At 48.0% G+C, this 16,316-nt stretch overlaps 1 protein-coding gene across 2 annotated transcripts in view; it reads left to right on the top strand.

Moving 5' to 3' along the window:
- LOC120921649 (vang-like protein 1) overlaps positions 1-10,595 on the top strand; it is a 29,750-nt gene extending 19,155 nt beyond the window's left edge. For both annotated transcript variants that reach the window (XM_040334164.1, XM_040334165.1), the window contains exons 6-8: positions 2,621-2,729; positions 8,535-8,760; positions 9,585-10,595. In XM_040334164.1, the coding sequence (XP_040190098.1) occupies positions 2,621-2,729; positions 8,535-8,760; positions 9,585-9,860 (611 nt within the window). In that variant the 3' untranslated portion in view covers positions 9,861-10,595. The remainder of the gene's footprint in view (positions 1-2,620; positions 2,730-8,534; positions 8,761-9,584) is intronic.
- The last annotated feature ends 5,721 nt before the right edge of the window (positions 10,596-16,316 follow it).

Here is a 16,316-nt window from a genome sequence, read left to right as displayed (position 1 = left end):
ACGTTCAGCCGTATTCGCGAACGACTTACGCAAACGACGTAAAATTTCAAAACTCGGTGCGGGAACGACGCCCATACTTAACATTAGCTCCCCCTCATATAGCACCTATACGCCTGGAAAAAGCCGAACGCAAACGACATAAAAAAAAGCGCCGGGCGGTCGTTCGTTTCTGAATCGGCGTAAATACTCATTTGCATATTCCTCGCGTAAAAATACGGAAGCGCCACCTAGCGGCCGGCCTGGAATTGCAGCCTAAGATCCGATGGTGTAAGACACTTACACCTGTCGGATCTTAGGGAAATCTATGCGGAACTGATTCTATGAATCAGGCGCATAGATACGACGGGCGGAACTCAGAGATACGACGGCGGATCTCGTTTCTGAATCCGGCCCATTAAGAACAAACACATAAAAGACCTTATGTCGCGTACAGACGATCGGAAATTCCGACAACAAAACTGTGGATTTTTTTCCGACTCATGTCGGCTCAAACTTGTCTTGCACACACACGGTCACACAAATGTTGTCGGGAAATTGCGAACGCCAAGAACGCCGGTGACGTACAACACGTACGGCGGCACTATAAAGGGAACTCTTTGGGCTCCTTCTACGAATCTCGTGTTAGTAGAAGTTTGGTGAGAGACGATTCGCGATTTTCAGTCCGTTACAGCGCGACGAATGTGCGATCTCCATTCCGACCGTTAGTTTTACCAGAACGAGCGCTCCCTTCTCGTACTTGATTCTGAGCATGGCGCGGAATATTGCATGCGTTGGAATTGTCTACACACGCTCTGAATTTACGGATTTTGTTGTCGAAAAATTTGAGAACCAGCTCTCAAATTTTCCTTGTCTGAGATCCCGACAGCAAATGTCCGATGGAGCCGACGCACGGTTGGAATTTTTCGACAACAAGCTCACATGGAACATTTGTTGTCGGAAATTCCGAGCGTTTGTAGGCGCCATTAGAGTACTCATAGCAATACACGTTTGTAGAATATCGTTTGTATCAACTGTCAGGGGTTAGCTCGGTAGCGGGGTATGTGACCCCCTGGATGGGTTCACCACACACTGGCCCAGATTCAAGAAGCACTTGCGCCCGCGCAACCATAGTTGCGCGGCGCAAGTGCTTACTTGCTCCGGTGTAACGAGTGCCCCTGATTCAGGAACCTCGTTACACCGACTGCAGCCTAGGATCTGACAGACATAAGCCTCCTTATGCCTTCACATCCCAGGCTGCATTCTTGCGTTGGCCGCTAGGGGGCGCGGCCTTTGTGATCGGCGTGTAGTATGCAAATTGCATACTACCACCGATTCACAAAAGTTGCGCGGGCCCTGCGTACGCAAGGTACGGAGTTTCCGTACGGCGCCTTTAGCATAAGGTTGCTCCTGCTAATAGCAGGGGCAACCAATGCTAAAGTATAGCTGCGCCTCCCGCTCGCGACGTTCAAATTTCACGTCGTTTACGTAAGTAAACCGTGAATGGCGCTGGACGCCATTCACGTTCACTTACAAGCAAATGACGTCCTTGCGACGTCATTTGCCGCAATGCACGTCGGGAAAGTTTCCCGACGGAGCATGCGCTGTTCGCTCGGCGCGGGAGCGCGCCTAATTTAAATGATTCCCGCCCCCGGCGGGATCATTTACATTAGGCAGCCTTGCGCCCGGCTGCTTAGCATATTGCCCGCGCAATTTACGGAGCAACTGCTCAGTGAATCGCGGGCAAAGCGCAATATTTGCGTGGGCGCAGAGAAAAAAATTTGCTCTTTGCCCACGCAAATATTGCGCGATTCTACTTGAATCTGGGCCTCTGAATTTATACAGACTGGCAGTCGAAGACAGTTGAAAACAACGTTTCTGGTTTATTTTTCCATCTTGCTGGAAAACAAGTGCAAACATCCAAACAGCATAAACAGAATCAAACATAAAATAACTGCTTGCCACTCTGGGCGTCTACCTTCTACACAGGAACCTATCTAGGAAGTCTAACACAGCCTACTGCTGGGTAGACAGTGCTGGTCATACAGCACAAAACAATAGTCTTTTCCTTTCTATAACACAGGAACAAGTCAATGGTCTCCTCACCTCATCAGGAGACTTTCTGGCACTGCTCTCCTATTCACACAGCCTTAGGAGTGACTCAGCTAATTAGTGGTTATCCTCTGGGCTACTTTATAGAGGCCTTTAATTGCCTCACTCTGAACAGCTGGAGTCTTCCAACGGCCCTTAGCCTTCCTGGCTATTTCTGGCAGCCGACGCCTAATAATGATTGGTGTATTGTCTAACAAGGCAGAAACGTATGTCCCGACTGTGACAACACCCACAGATCTACCTGACTTCCTGTCACACAACATATTGTAGGAGTGACGCTCGAAGGAGATTTCTGATTGGACGAGCTCTCTTAGCTTACTTACTGGTGATTTCCTCTGTATTTCCACCCGAAAACTCACTGGACTCGCCAATGATCACCGACAGACAGCCCGGCTTCTACTCCATCGATCTTCTCTTTGGATGGGATGTATATGGGGGAAGGGGGTCTCACCTGGAGCAGCAAGTTCTTTGTTTGGTTTGATATGTACTAAGCTCATGTATGCCGAGGCTGACCCATTTTATCTCTCCACAGGCTTGGGACATGGCACAGCCAGCCAATCACAGCTCAGCTCTGCCAACTACAAGGACCGCTACTACGAAGACATAGAATATGAGCGGAAAATACGCAGGCGCCACGCCAGGTGACGTATGGTACAACCTTCTCATATGGAGAGTGTAGCTTCATATAGATCTGCACAGTCATTCCTATCATTGTTCCCAGTAACAGGGGGTCATGGGAAAGACCATGCTGGTCCGTCTGTAGGATAGTCATGTGACTACTCGGCACAACACCATATTTCCAGTAACAGAGGATCATGGGAAAGGCCATGCTGGTCCATCTGTAGGATAGTCATGTGACTACTCAGCACAACACCATATTTCCAGTAACAGGGGATCATGGGAAAGGCCATGCTGGTCCGTCTGTAGGATAGTCATGTGACTACTCAGCACAACACCATATTTCCAGTAACAGAGGATCATGGGAAAGGCCATGCTGGTCCATCTGTAGGATAGTCATGTGACTACTCAGCACAACACCATATTTCCAGTAACAGGGGATCATGGGAAAGGCCATGCTGGTCCGTCTGTAGGATAGTCATGTGACTACTCGGCACAACACCATATTTCCAGTAACAGGGGATCATGGGAAAGGCCATGCTGGTCCGTCTGTAGGATAGTCATGTGACTACTCAGCACAACACCATATTTCCAGTAACAGGGGATCATGGGAAAGTCTATGCTCAGAGGCGGCTCTAGGCTTTGCGAGGCCTTGGGCAAAACCTAGTGTAGCGCCCCCTTACTTTCAGCATGGGCACTACGCTAAAGTTAGTGGGGAATGGGAAAGTTACTTTGCTCCCATTCAAAATGTTCTAAAATTGGGACTTCTGTCGTTCCAGAACGTCCACTGGGTCAGTCTGTGCTCCAGGGATGCAATACCATCCCTGGCCAGCAGTTGGCACCAGAGGAGTTCTGGCAGAGCAACTTTCCCCAGCAGCCAATCAGAGAAGTTTCTCCCTCGCAAGGCATGCTGGGGAAGGGTATATCTGTGACAGACGCCATTGATTTGTGTTCTTCTTCGCGGGGTCCCGGTGCGGCATTCACCTTCAGGGTGCGCGCATCCATGGACCCCGCTAGCGCGGCCCACCAGGCCAGAATTGCAGGTTACACAAACCCTCATCCGGAGGTAAAAAGGGACTCCAGTGATTTACTAGGTCCCCAGTTCTATTGAAAGGATCCCAGGCTGGGTGCCGTTCGATTGGGGGGTCGGCTTGAGGAGAACCCGGAGGCAGGTTGTCCAACAGGGCTTGAACGAACCAATCAGGGATCTGGTGACCGGAATGGTGACAGGTACGTTTTGCTGTCATCCGGTGACCTACGCTAAAACCTACTGGGAGGATTCCCTCCATCTATCCATCTAGCTCACCTAAAGTAATTGGCCTGTGGCAGAGGCCCTAGAGCCGGGCCTGTGAGAGAGATCTGTTCCTCCCACCAAATCCTAAGTGACACTTCAGCTGCCAGGCTTGTGGGAGGAGTCTGTCCGGGGGCACTTCGCCCGCTCTGTCTGGGGGCACTTCACCCACTCTGTCCGGGGGGCACTTCACCCGCTCTGTCTGGGGGCACTTCACCCACTCTGTCCGGGGGCACTTTACCCGCTCTGTCCGGGGGCACTTCACCCGCTCTGTCCGGGGGGCACTTTACCCGCTCTGTCCGGGGGCACTTTACCCGCTCTGTCCGGGGGCACTTTACCCACTCTGTCCGGGGGCACTTTACCCACTCCAACTAGAGTGGCGACGAATAACAGTTTGGTACTCTATTGAGCAAGTACTACTCAATTAATATCCGGGCCTGACACTGCAAGGACCTCCCCTTTCTTCATCAACCTGCTCTTCCCACTTAATGTTGATGTTGGCCGTGTTTGGCCTGGAATAAAGCATTGGAAACCCTTTATTCACTGTCTGGACCTTCGCTCACAAATCAGCGGCTCCTTCGGGGGTAGCGCTACACTAGACATGAGGCCCCACTCACGCCCATGAGGGAGAAAGAAAGATGAAGGGAAAGAAAGAAAGAAAGAAAGATGAAGGGAGAAAGAGAAAGGAAGGAAGAAGGGAATTTCCAACCAAAAGCTCACATCGGACTTTTCTAGATGGAAAATCTGACCGTGTGTAAGGGGCATTAGAAGAGCGCCATGTTACCAGTTACAAGGAATGATGGGAAATACATAGGGGAGGTGATGATGGTCCTTCTGTAGAATAGAAATTGATTCCAGCACTTCCAGTTGCTAAGGTGCAACGTCCCCCAATTGATAGAACAACGGATAATCTGCAAGAATTGGGTTTTTGAATAAGAGTCCAATAAGACAAAGGGGCAAAGAAGGCCAAATTGCCATACGATCAAAATGAACACCCACTTCAATTCATTGGTTTCTGACATTGATACATCACCTAAACCTATACCCCCTGATGAAGATCATTGGCATCGAAACCTGTTTTCATTTGTAATACGCAGCCTTTTGCTACAGCTGATGGTAATTCCAGGGTGTTCTTTTTGGATCATTTTTAATCTACGATTATATTTTCTGTAACTATACCAGTTGTACAATTTTATTAGACAATGATTATATTTTAATTGATTATTTTTTTTGGTGCTTAGAAAATCCAATCCTTGCAGACTATCTTTTGTTATTTTCTTCTGTAGGATAGCCATATGACTGTATGATGTTTCCAGTAAAAAGGCATTATGGGAAATACATAGGGTCACCCATGATATGATGGTCCTTCTGTAGGATAGTCATGCGATAACTCAGCTTAGTTCCTTGTTTCCAGTAACAAGGAATTCTGGGAAATACAGAGAGGACGCCCATGATGGTCCTTCTGTAGGATAGTCATGTCAATTCTCTGCACAGTGGCCCAGATTCAGGTAGAATTGCGCGATATTTGCGGGGGAGCAGGGCAACAATTTTGCCCTGCGCCCCCGCAAATATTTTGCGCTGCCCTTGATTCACGGAGCAGTAGCTCCGTGAATTGCGAGGGCGCGCCGGCAAATTTGCCCGGCGTAAGCGCGCGCAAGTTAAATGATCCCGCCGGGAGCGGGAATCATTTAAATTAGGCGCGCTCCCGCGCCGAGCGTACAGCGCATGCTCCGTTGGGAAACTTTCAAGTACGTCATTTGCTTCTAAGTGAACGTGAATGGCGTCCAGCACCATTCACGTTTCACTTACGCAAACGCTGTGAAATTCAAATTTCACGGCGCGGGAAGGCCGGCTATACTTTAGCATTGGCTGCCCCTACTATTAGAAGGGGCAGCCTTGCGCTAAAAGTAGCCGTACGGAAACCCCGTACCTGGCTTGCGCGGGGCCCGCGCAAGCTTGTGAATCGGCGTAAGTATGCAATTTGCATACTACACGCTGATGCACAATGGGAGCGCCCCCTAGCGCCCCCGCAAGAATGCAGCCTAAAATCTGCGAGGCATAAGAGCCTTATGCCGCGCAGATTTTAGGCTGCAGTCGGTGTAACGAGGTTCCTGAATCAGGAGCACTCGTTACACCGGAGCAAGTAAGCACTTGCGCTGCGTAACCTATGGTTGCGCGGGCGCAAGTGCTTCTTGAATCTGGGCCAGTGCCATGTTTCCAGTAACAGGGGATTATGGGAAATATGTACATAAAGTCACCCATGATGGTTCTTCTGTAGGATAATCATGCGATGACTCAGCTCAGCGCCATGTTTGCAGTAACACAGGATTATGGGAAATACATTGGGTCAGAATAGTGTAAAAAATAATTCCGCGCTGCCCTCCAGCTAACACAGCAATTAGATAATAGAAAAAACAATATAGGAACAAATAGCGTAGCGCTTGGTAAATTGAAGTAAACTTGAAATAACGGGATACAAATGAATATAAACGATCCAAACACTCAGAGCCGGTTCAATAGAACCATTCTAATAGGAGCGACGCACATTGCTCCGACTTAGAAAAAGGTTCTTGTACGACTTTGGGGGCGACTTGCATTTACTTCAATACAGAAGTCATTTTGCAAGTCGCCTCTGAAGTCGTCTTGAGATCGCCTTGCCGAGTCGCCCCCAAAGTCGTGCCCCCCCTGTGTGAACCGGCTCGGAGGTGATGAAAAATTTGTGAAAACAGTGAAAAGTAAACAATAGTGAAGTCTGTGTATACAAGCAATTAAAAGTCCATAACGTGTAAATGCCAAAATAACACTGAGAGTTCAAAGCTTCATATTGACATCAAGACGATGAACAAACGGTAACAAAAATAACTGAGGTGAAGGGAACCACCGACAGGTAGAAGGCTTACCGGAGCGTTTGAACCCAAAAAACGTACGTTCTATGGGTGAAACGAGCTTGTATTATGAGACCACCAATGTAGTCGGACACTTGTGGAAGCTCCAAATGACTGGACCAAGATCACCAAACTATCCACAGGGTGGGGATATCTTTGATCCAGAGAATTCTCTCCACCAGGCTTTCCAGAGGCCTTGCCAGGAACGGTTCCTAGTAAGGCCAACTACATCGGTGGTCTCATAATACAAGCTCGTTTGACCCATACAATGTACATTTTTTGGGGTTCAAACGCTCCGGCAAGCCTTCTACCTGTCGGTGGTTCCCTTCACCTCAGTTATTTTTTCACTGTTTGTTCATCGTCTTGATGTCAATAGAAAGCTTTGAACTCTCAGTGTTATTTTGGCATTTACACGTTATGGACTCTTAATGGTTTGTATACACGGACTTCGCTATTCTTTACTTTTCACTGTTTTCACTCATTTTTCATCACCTGAGTGTTTGGATCGTTTATATTCATTTGTACCCCGTTTTTTCAAGTTTACTTCAATTTACAAAGCGCTACACTATTTGTTCCTAAATACATTGGGTCGCCCATGATGGTCCTTCTGTAGGATAGTCATGTGAAGTCTCTGCACAGCGCCATGTTTCCAGTAACAGGAGAATATGGGAAATACATTGGGGTTGAGTTACTAAAGGCAAAGTGCAGTTGTCCCAGGGCTTAGTAAATGAGGTAAAGCTTTACTTCGCAAAGAATACCCAATCACTTGCCTGGATGAAGGAAGTCAGCAGAGCTTCTGCTCAGTTACTAAGCTCTGGAGCATCTACATAGTCCACTTGCCTTTAGTAAATCAACCCCATAGAGTCACCCTTGGTGGTCCTTCTGTAGGATAGTCATATGACTACTCATCTCAATGCCATGTTTCCAGTAACAAAGGATTATGGGAAATACATTGGGGGGGGTGAGCACTATGATCTGTCTGTAGGTTAGCCATATGACCATTCAGTACAGAGCCATGTTTCCAGTAACAAAGGATTATGGGAAATACATGGGGGGGGGTGACCACTATGATCTGTCTGTAGGTTAGCCATATGAGCACTCAGTACAGAGCCATGTTTCCAGTAACAAAGGATTATGGGAAATACATTGGGGGGGGTGAGCACTATGATCTGTCTGTAGGTTAGCCATATGACCATTCAGTACAGAGCCATGTTTCCAGTAACAAAGGATTATGGGAAATACATGGGGGGGGGTGACCACTATGATCTGTCTGTAGGTTAGCCATATGAGCACTCAGTACAGAGCCATGTTTCCAGTAACAAAGGATTATGGGAAATACATTGTGGGGGTGAGCACTATGATCTGTCTGTAGGTTAGCCATATGACCACTCAGTACAGAGCCATGTTTCCAGTAACAAAGGATTATGGGAAATACATTGGGGGGGTGAGCACTATGATCTGTCTGTAGGTTAGCCATATGACCACTCAGTACAGAGCCATGTTTCCAGTAGTAAGGGTTTCTGGGGAAATATATAGGAGTCGTGATGATGGTTCTCCGGAAGGATATCCATGTATTGTAGATCTGTAGATGATGCTCTGTGTGATTTTTACGTTCGGTGATAAATTGTCGGATTCTTTGTATGTGTCGGCAGGCTGGTGGTCGCGGTGCACCGCGCCTTCTCACAGGTGAATCTCTTGGATGACGGCACAAAATCTTCCCAGGCTTTACCACCGAGAGAGGCCGCCCAGAGCGTCTTCCCCCTTGTCGCACAGAGCCTGCAACGTTACCTCCGCACCACACGGCAGGCCCATCTGTACAGCATGGAGGCCATCATCCACCATCTCAGCCAGTGTCTCACCCACAATATGTCCGCTCAGGTACTCTACCTCTCTGGGCCTACAATATACTCTACAGAGCGCCGATCACTTCCAATCAGCTGAGATCAGATATTATGGGTGGAGTCAGTGCCATCTCCAGTCCTCCAGTGTCCCCTACGGGTCATACTATCAGGATTTCCCTCAGTTGGGAACATTGGTGGTGCCTACTGATCCAGCATGGATCCTCCACTAGATGCAGGAAATCCAGAGTACATGACCAGTTAGAGGAACCTAAGGACCACACCTCAATGTTTTTAGTAAGGGAGGATTATGGGAAGGACGGAGGTAGGTGTAGGTAGGTTCTCTTTAGTGGGAACTAAAACTCATAATCTGGTGCAGCTGTGCATGGGAGCCAATCAGCTTCTAACCTCAGCTTGTTTAATTAAGCCTTGGCAATAAAACCTGGAAGCTGATTGGTCTCTATGTAGAAGTGAGCCTTGATTTTGCACTCTCTAGGCTTAGTAAATAAACCCCATGGAGTCTTATGACCAGGGCTTTTTTTCAGCAGGAACACAGGGGAACACAGTTCTGGCACCTCCAGGACTAAATGTGTGTAAGGGGTGCTGGTGGGCAGGGGGTGGAGCCAAGGGATGGTCCTCGGAGGTGGGTAGGGGGAGGAGAAATGGGGTGACTCAGAAAGGGGGAGTTCCTGCACCTAACCTGTGAGAAAAAAAGCCCTGCTTATGACGCTTTGTTTGTGGTTTGGTTGTATTTTTTGAGGATTCTGGGTACAGAGACGAGTTTTGGGGTGTACAGTCAATGGTCTTGGTGTATTCTCTGACATCTCCTGCTATCACCTAACTCTCTCTTTCTCTCCCCCACAGGCCTTCCTGGAGCAGTACCTGCGGCCGGGGCCCACCTGCCAGTACTCTGGGGCCAACGTGGATCAGTGGACGCTGTTGAGTGAGGAGTCGGTCACTGGGACCCTGCACTCCTCTCTGACCTTCTGCCTGCGGGGAGGGGACACTCAGCTGGTGGTCAGTGTGAGTCGGATCCCCAGACTGACGCTGAGCGAGAGCTTCGTCCCTTCCAACTCCCATCGCTTTGTGGTGAGGCTCTACCCTCCGGTCCTGGACATGTCCACCATCTCCCCAGCTTGAACGCACAGGATGTATATTCGCTATATATGAAAGGCTTGGGGGGGTCCTGGTGTAACCCGGTCCTACCTGCCAGGCTGTGTAAACTCTTCAGCTTCACTGAGGTTACATAAACTATATATCCAAAGCGCCAGTATATCGACCTCGGTGCCGGTACAGTGCTGCTTGCAGTGGCGATATTTCAGGTTCTGGTGCCTCAGGAAGAAAAGGAGTGTCTCTGCGAAATGTATGAGCATTGGGGTCCGCTGCCCCTCCGGCACATAACCTTTATATTTATCAGATAACATACAAAGTTCTCTACATATAACGCTCTCACTAACCATACAAAGCACACATATGTTGTACAAAGCACACGTAACGTACAAAGTTCTCTACATATAACGCTCTCACTAACCCTACAAAGCACACATATGTTGTACAAAGCACACGTAACGTACAAAGTTCTCTACATATAACGCTCTCACTAACCCGAGGGTGACGCACTTATGTCTTCTAACATTGTATTAGCCGACATCTGAGGCCTGGTGGGAGGATGCATCTATCTGGCACATATATAGGAATGATGTATATTCTCTATCACCTGTCATGGAAAGCTGTATAACCTTGTACATGGCGGGGTCAGGGATAGTGGTGACATCACCGCGAACGCAGTATTATAAGAGCCGACAAGAACTTGGAATATTCAGAATCTGGAGAGATCTCGATAATGTACAGATGCAATAAATTTATATACTTTAATGTGTCTTGTCTGTGTTATATCAGAACTAATGTCATCATGATGACCCACATTCTGTGTCTGGCCCCCCGATAGATAGCCATCATTCTGGTTCTAACCCCCTGGTAGATAGCCACCATGACCCCCTGGTAGATAGCCACCATGACCCCCTGGTAGATAGCCACCATGACCCCCTGGTAGATAGCCGTCATAACCCCTGGTAGATAGCCACCATGACCCCCTGGTAGATAGCCATCATAACTCCTGGTAGATAGCCATCATAACCCCTGGTAGATAGCCACCATTACCCCCTGGTAGATAGCCATCATAACTCCTGGTAGATAGTCACCATTACCCCGTGGTAGATAGCCATAATTTTTTTTTTGGTTGAACTAGATGGTCTTGTGTCTTTTTTCAACCCAACTATGTAACTATGACCTTCTGGTAGACTGCCATCATGACCCTCTGGTAGACTGCCATCATGAACATCTGGTGGACTGCCATCATGACACTCTGGTAGACTGCCATCATGACCAGAATAGAAGCCATCATGACCCTCTGGTAGACTGCCATCATGATCCTCTGGAAGATAGCCATCATAATCCCTCTGGTAGAGTGCCATCATAACCCCCTGGTAAACTGCCATCATGACCCTCTGGTAGACTGCCATCAAGAGCCTCTGGTAGATGGCCATCCCGACCCTCTGGTAGACTACTATCATGACCCTCTGGTAGACTGCTATCATGACCCTCTGGTAGACTGCCATCATGACCCTCTGGTCATGACCCTCTGGTAGACTGCTATCATGACCCTCTGGTAGACTGCTATCATGACCCTCTGGTAGACTGCCATCATGACCCTCTGGTCATGACCCTCTGGTAGACTGCTATCATGACCCTCTGGTAGACTGCTATCATGACCCTCTGGTAAATAGCCATCATGACCCCCTGGTAGACTACAATCATTCTGTGTCTGGCCCCTGGGTAGATTCCACCTTTCCAGAGGAAGCAAAACAAGAGAGAAAAGTCCTTATGACCCCTCAAGGGCAATTGGATCGCCTTTCCAGATGGAGATATCCCTGGATTATCAATTGGTCAAGAAATCTGAAAATACTCTTTGTAGGAAAACCATTTTGGTTATACATACCACCATTTCATTTGCCATTTCTACATCACCCGGTGAAGCAATCTAAAGCTTATTCACTCTTAGGCCGGGTACTAACGAGCAAACATGTACGATGAAACTGGTCCGCCGGACCGTTTTCACCGTACATGCCTGCCCGAGGGCTTCTGTACGATGGTTGTACTAACCATCGTACAGAAGTCCGCACGTAAACAATACGCAGGGCGTGGCCGCGTCGTCGACGTGGCGATGACACGGCGACGTGGGCGGGCCTGCCATTTAAATGCTTCCACGCATGCATCAAACTCATTTGACGCATGCGAGGGACGGCGGGCGCTCGGACATGTACGGTAGGTCTGTACTGACGACCGTACATGTCCGAGCGGGCAGGATTCCAGCGGACGGTTTTAAAACACGTCCAGGAATATTTGTCTGCTGGGAAAAGGCCCGGCGGGCAAATGTTTGCTGGAAATCTGCCCGCTCGCGCCTACACACGACCGAACATGTATGCTGAAACTGGTCCGCGGACCAGTTTCAGCATACATGTTTGGTCGTGTGTACGGGGCCTTACTGTGAAGAATCCCTTCCTAAACTGATGGTAGGATCTGCCTTCTGTCATTCTCTCGTCCCCATCCTCAGCTGATTTTCCTTCATCCCCATCCACAGATAATGTCTCCTCGTCCCCATACACAGCTAAAATTCTCTTATCCCTATCCACAGCTGATATTTACTTGTCCCCATTGTACCCATCGAAAGCTGATGCCTCCCGTCCCCAAATACAGCTGATGTTCCCTCACCCCTTCTAAAGCTGATACCCCCTTGTCTTCATACACAGCTGATACCCCTTTATCCAGACTCACTCATTCACAGCTAATGTCCTACACGTCCAACCACAGCTGATGTCCCCTTGTCCCCATACACAGTTAATGTCCCCTCGTCCCCATACACAGTTAATGTCCCCTCGTCCCCATACACAGTTAATGTCCCCTCATGCCCATACACAACTGATGTCCCCTCGTCCCCATACACAACTGATGTCCCCTCGTCCCCATACACAACTGATGTCCCCTCGTCCCCATACACAACTGATGTCCCCTCGTCCCCATACACAACTGATGTCCCCTCGTCCCCATACACAGCTGATGTCACCTCGTCCCCATACACAACTGATGTCCCCTCGTCCCCATACACAGCTGATGTCACCTCGTCCCCATACACAACTGATGTCACCTCGTCCCCATACACAACTGATGTCACCTCGTCCCCATACACAACTGATGTCCCCTCGTCCCCATACACAGCTAATGTCCCCTCATCCCCATACACAACTGATGTCCCCTCGTCCCCATACACAACTGATGTCCCCTCGTCCCCATACACAACTGATGTCCCCTCGTCCCCATACATACACAGCTGATGTTTCCTTGTCCCCATACACAGCTGAAATCCGCTCGTCCCCATACACAGCTGATGTCCCCTTGTCCTCATACATACACAGCGGATGTTTCCTCATCCACAGCTGATGTTCCCTTGTCCCCATTGAAAACTGATGCCCACTTGTCCCCATCTAAAGATGGTGCCTCCTCATCCACATACACAGTTGATGCCCCCTCATCCCAATCCACAGCTAATATCCCCTTGTCCCAAGTCACAACTAATGTCCCCTTGTCCTCATTCACAGCTGATGTGCCTTCAACCCTATACACAGCTGATGTCCCCATTGTCCCCATCCATGGCTGATGTACTTTCATCCCCATCCACAGCTGATGTCCCCTCCTCCCTATATACAGCTAATGACCCATTGTCCTCCACACAGAGCTAATGTGTAATATGAACAATGAGATTTAATATATAAATAAAGAGGAGACACCCTCTTTGTATTTTGATTTATGTTACATTGTTTCTTTCACACAATTTTTAATTCACACTGAGTGCAAATACAGGGAGCGGCCATGGGGTCAGTGAGTACCCTTCAAGCATACCCAGCACTGTCTGTCAGAAGAGCTAAAGTGGGCATGAAACCACGTCAAGGCAGGAAGGAGGTAAAGAAAACACAACATAAGAAGCTGAGTGAGATAATATCACCACGAGAAAATGTCTGGTCCTCAGTTCTGTCCATATGCTGCTTATAATGTCCCCAGTGGGGATCTCCTTACTGGTCTTCTTTCCTGTCCAGGCTGTCCACAATGGGACTGTCTTTACTGGTCTTCTTTCCTGTCCACGCTGTCCACAATGGGACTGTCCTTACTTGTCTTCTATCCTGGCCATACTGCACATAGTGAGAATTTAATTACCAGCCTCCTATCTTATCCATACTTATCCCAGTGGGATTGTTATCACCAGTCTTTTATTCTGTCTATACTGGTCCCAGTGGAACTGTCAATTCGTATTCTCTTTCCTCTCCAAAATGGCCCCAATAGGACTGTCATTACTAATCTCCTATTCTGTCTATAATTATCACAGGGGAACTTCCATTACTGGTTTGCTATTCTGCCCATACTGGTCCCAATAGGACTGTCATTACTAGTCGTTTATCCTGTCTATACGGACCACAGTGGGACCATCATTACTGGATTTCTATTGTGCCCATACTGGCCCCAGTGGGACTGTCATTACTGGTTTTCTATCCTTTCCATAATGAACCCAATGTGACTGTCCTTTTTGGTCTTTTATCCTGTCCATACTGAGCCAAATGGGACCTTCATTACTGGTCTTCTATTCTTCCCATATCGACCATGGTGGAACTGTCATTACTGGTCTTCTATCTTGTCCATACTGGCCACAGTAGGACCTTCATTACTGGTCTTCTATCTTGTCTACACTGACCACAATGGAACCTTCATGACTGGTCTTTTATCCTGCCCATATTGATCACTGTGGAACTGCCATTACTGTCTATACTAACCCAAGTGGGATCTTCATACTGGACTTCTATTCTGCCCATATTGACTGGTGGAACTGTCATTACTGGTCTTCTATTCTCTCCATACTGACCCCAGTGGGACCTTTGTTACTGGTCTTCTATCCTGTCCACACTGACCCCAATGGGAACTTCATAACTGGTATTTTATCCTGTCCATATTTATCACTGTGGAACAGCCATTAGTGTTTTTCAATACTGTCCATACTGACCCCAGTGGGACCTTCATACTGGCCTTCTATCCTGCCCATACTGACTGATAGAACTGATATTACTGGTCTTCTTGTCCATTCTGACCCCAGTGGGGCCTTCATTACTGGTCTTCTATCCTTCCCATATTGACCATGGTGTAACTGCCATTACTGGTTGTCTATCCTGCCCATACTGACCCCAGTGGGATCTTCATATTGGTCTTCTATCCTGCCCATATTAATTGATGGAACTGTCATTACTGGTCTTCTATCTTGTCCATACTAATCCTAGTGGGACTTTCATTACTGGTCTTCTATCCTTTCCATATTAACCATGGTGGAACTGCTGTTACTGGTTTTCTATCCTGCCCATACTGACCCCAATGGGAGCTTCATTACTGGTCTTCAATCCTGTCCATATTGACTATGGTAGAACTGTCATTACTGGTCTTCTATCCTGTCCATACCGACCCCAGTGGGACCTTCATATTGGTCTTATATCCTATCCTTTTTTGACTGATTGAACAGTAATTTCTGGTCTTCTATCTTGTCCAAACTGATCCCTGTGGGGCCTTCATTACTGGTCTTCTATCATTTCCATATTGACCATGGTGGAACTGCCATTAGTGGTCTTCTATCCTGTTCATACTGACCCCAGTGGGGCTGTCATTACAGATCTCATATCCTGCCCATACTGACCCCAGTGGGACCTTTCCAGGTCTTCTACTCTGCCCATGTTGACCATGGTGGAACTGTCATTACTGGTCTTCTATCCCATCCATACTGACCCCAGTGGGGCTGTCATTACAGATCTCATATCCTGCCCATACTGACCCCAGTGGGACCTTTCCAGGTCTTCTACTCTGCCCATGTTGACCATGGTGGAACTGTCATTACTGGTCTTCTATCCCATCCATACTGACCCCAGTGGGACCTTCATTACTGGTCTTCTATCCTGATCATATTGACCATAGTGGATCTGAGCCAAATGGGACCTTCATTACTGGTTATTCTTCCCATATCGACCTATCTTGTCCTATCTTGAACTGTAATTTCTGGTCTTCTATCTTGTCCATACTGACCCCAGTGGGACTTTTCCATTCAGGTCTTCTACTCTGCCAATATTGACCATGGTGGAACTGTCATTGCAGATCTTCTATCCTATCCATACAGACCCCAGTGGGACTTTTCCATTCAGGTCTTCTACTCTGCCCATATTGACCATGGTGGAACTGTCATTGCAGATCTTCTATCCTGTTGATAGTGACCCCAGTTGGACTGATCTTGTTGCCATACTACAGGTGCACAGTGAGGTGGACGGGTTCATGTAGAGGGGTCTCACCTGACATCTCTCCCGTCTTGTGGATATTTTAGTAGTCTGTCTGATGAAGCATAAAATCTCTTTAACGTGTCTTCCCGTTGAGCGATAACAGTGGAAATCATGAAACCATTTGCAGGAGGCTCTCCTCTTGAAACATGTTATCCCCCCAATGAATAATGTGCAGACTCAA

This window comes from Rana temporaria (assembly GCF_905171775.1).
Source record: "Rana temporaria chromosome 2 unlocalized genomic scaffold, aRanTem1.1 chr2k, whole genome shotgun sequence".
Classification (NCBI taxonomy): domain Eukaryota; kingdom Metazoa; phylum Chordata; class Amphibia; order Anura; family Ranidae; genus Rana; species Rana temporaria.
This window is presented reverse-complemented; position numbering and strand designations above follow the sequence as displayed.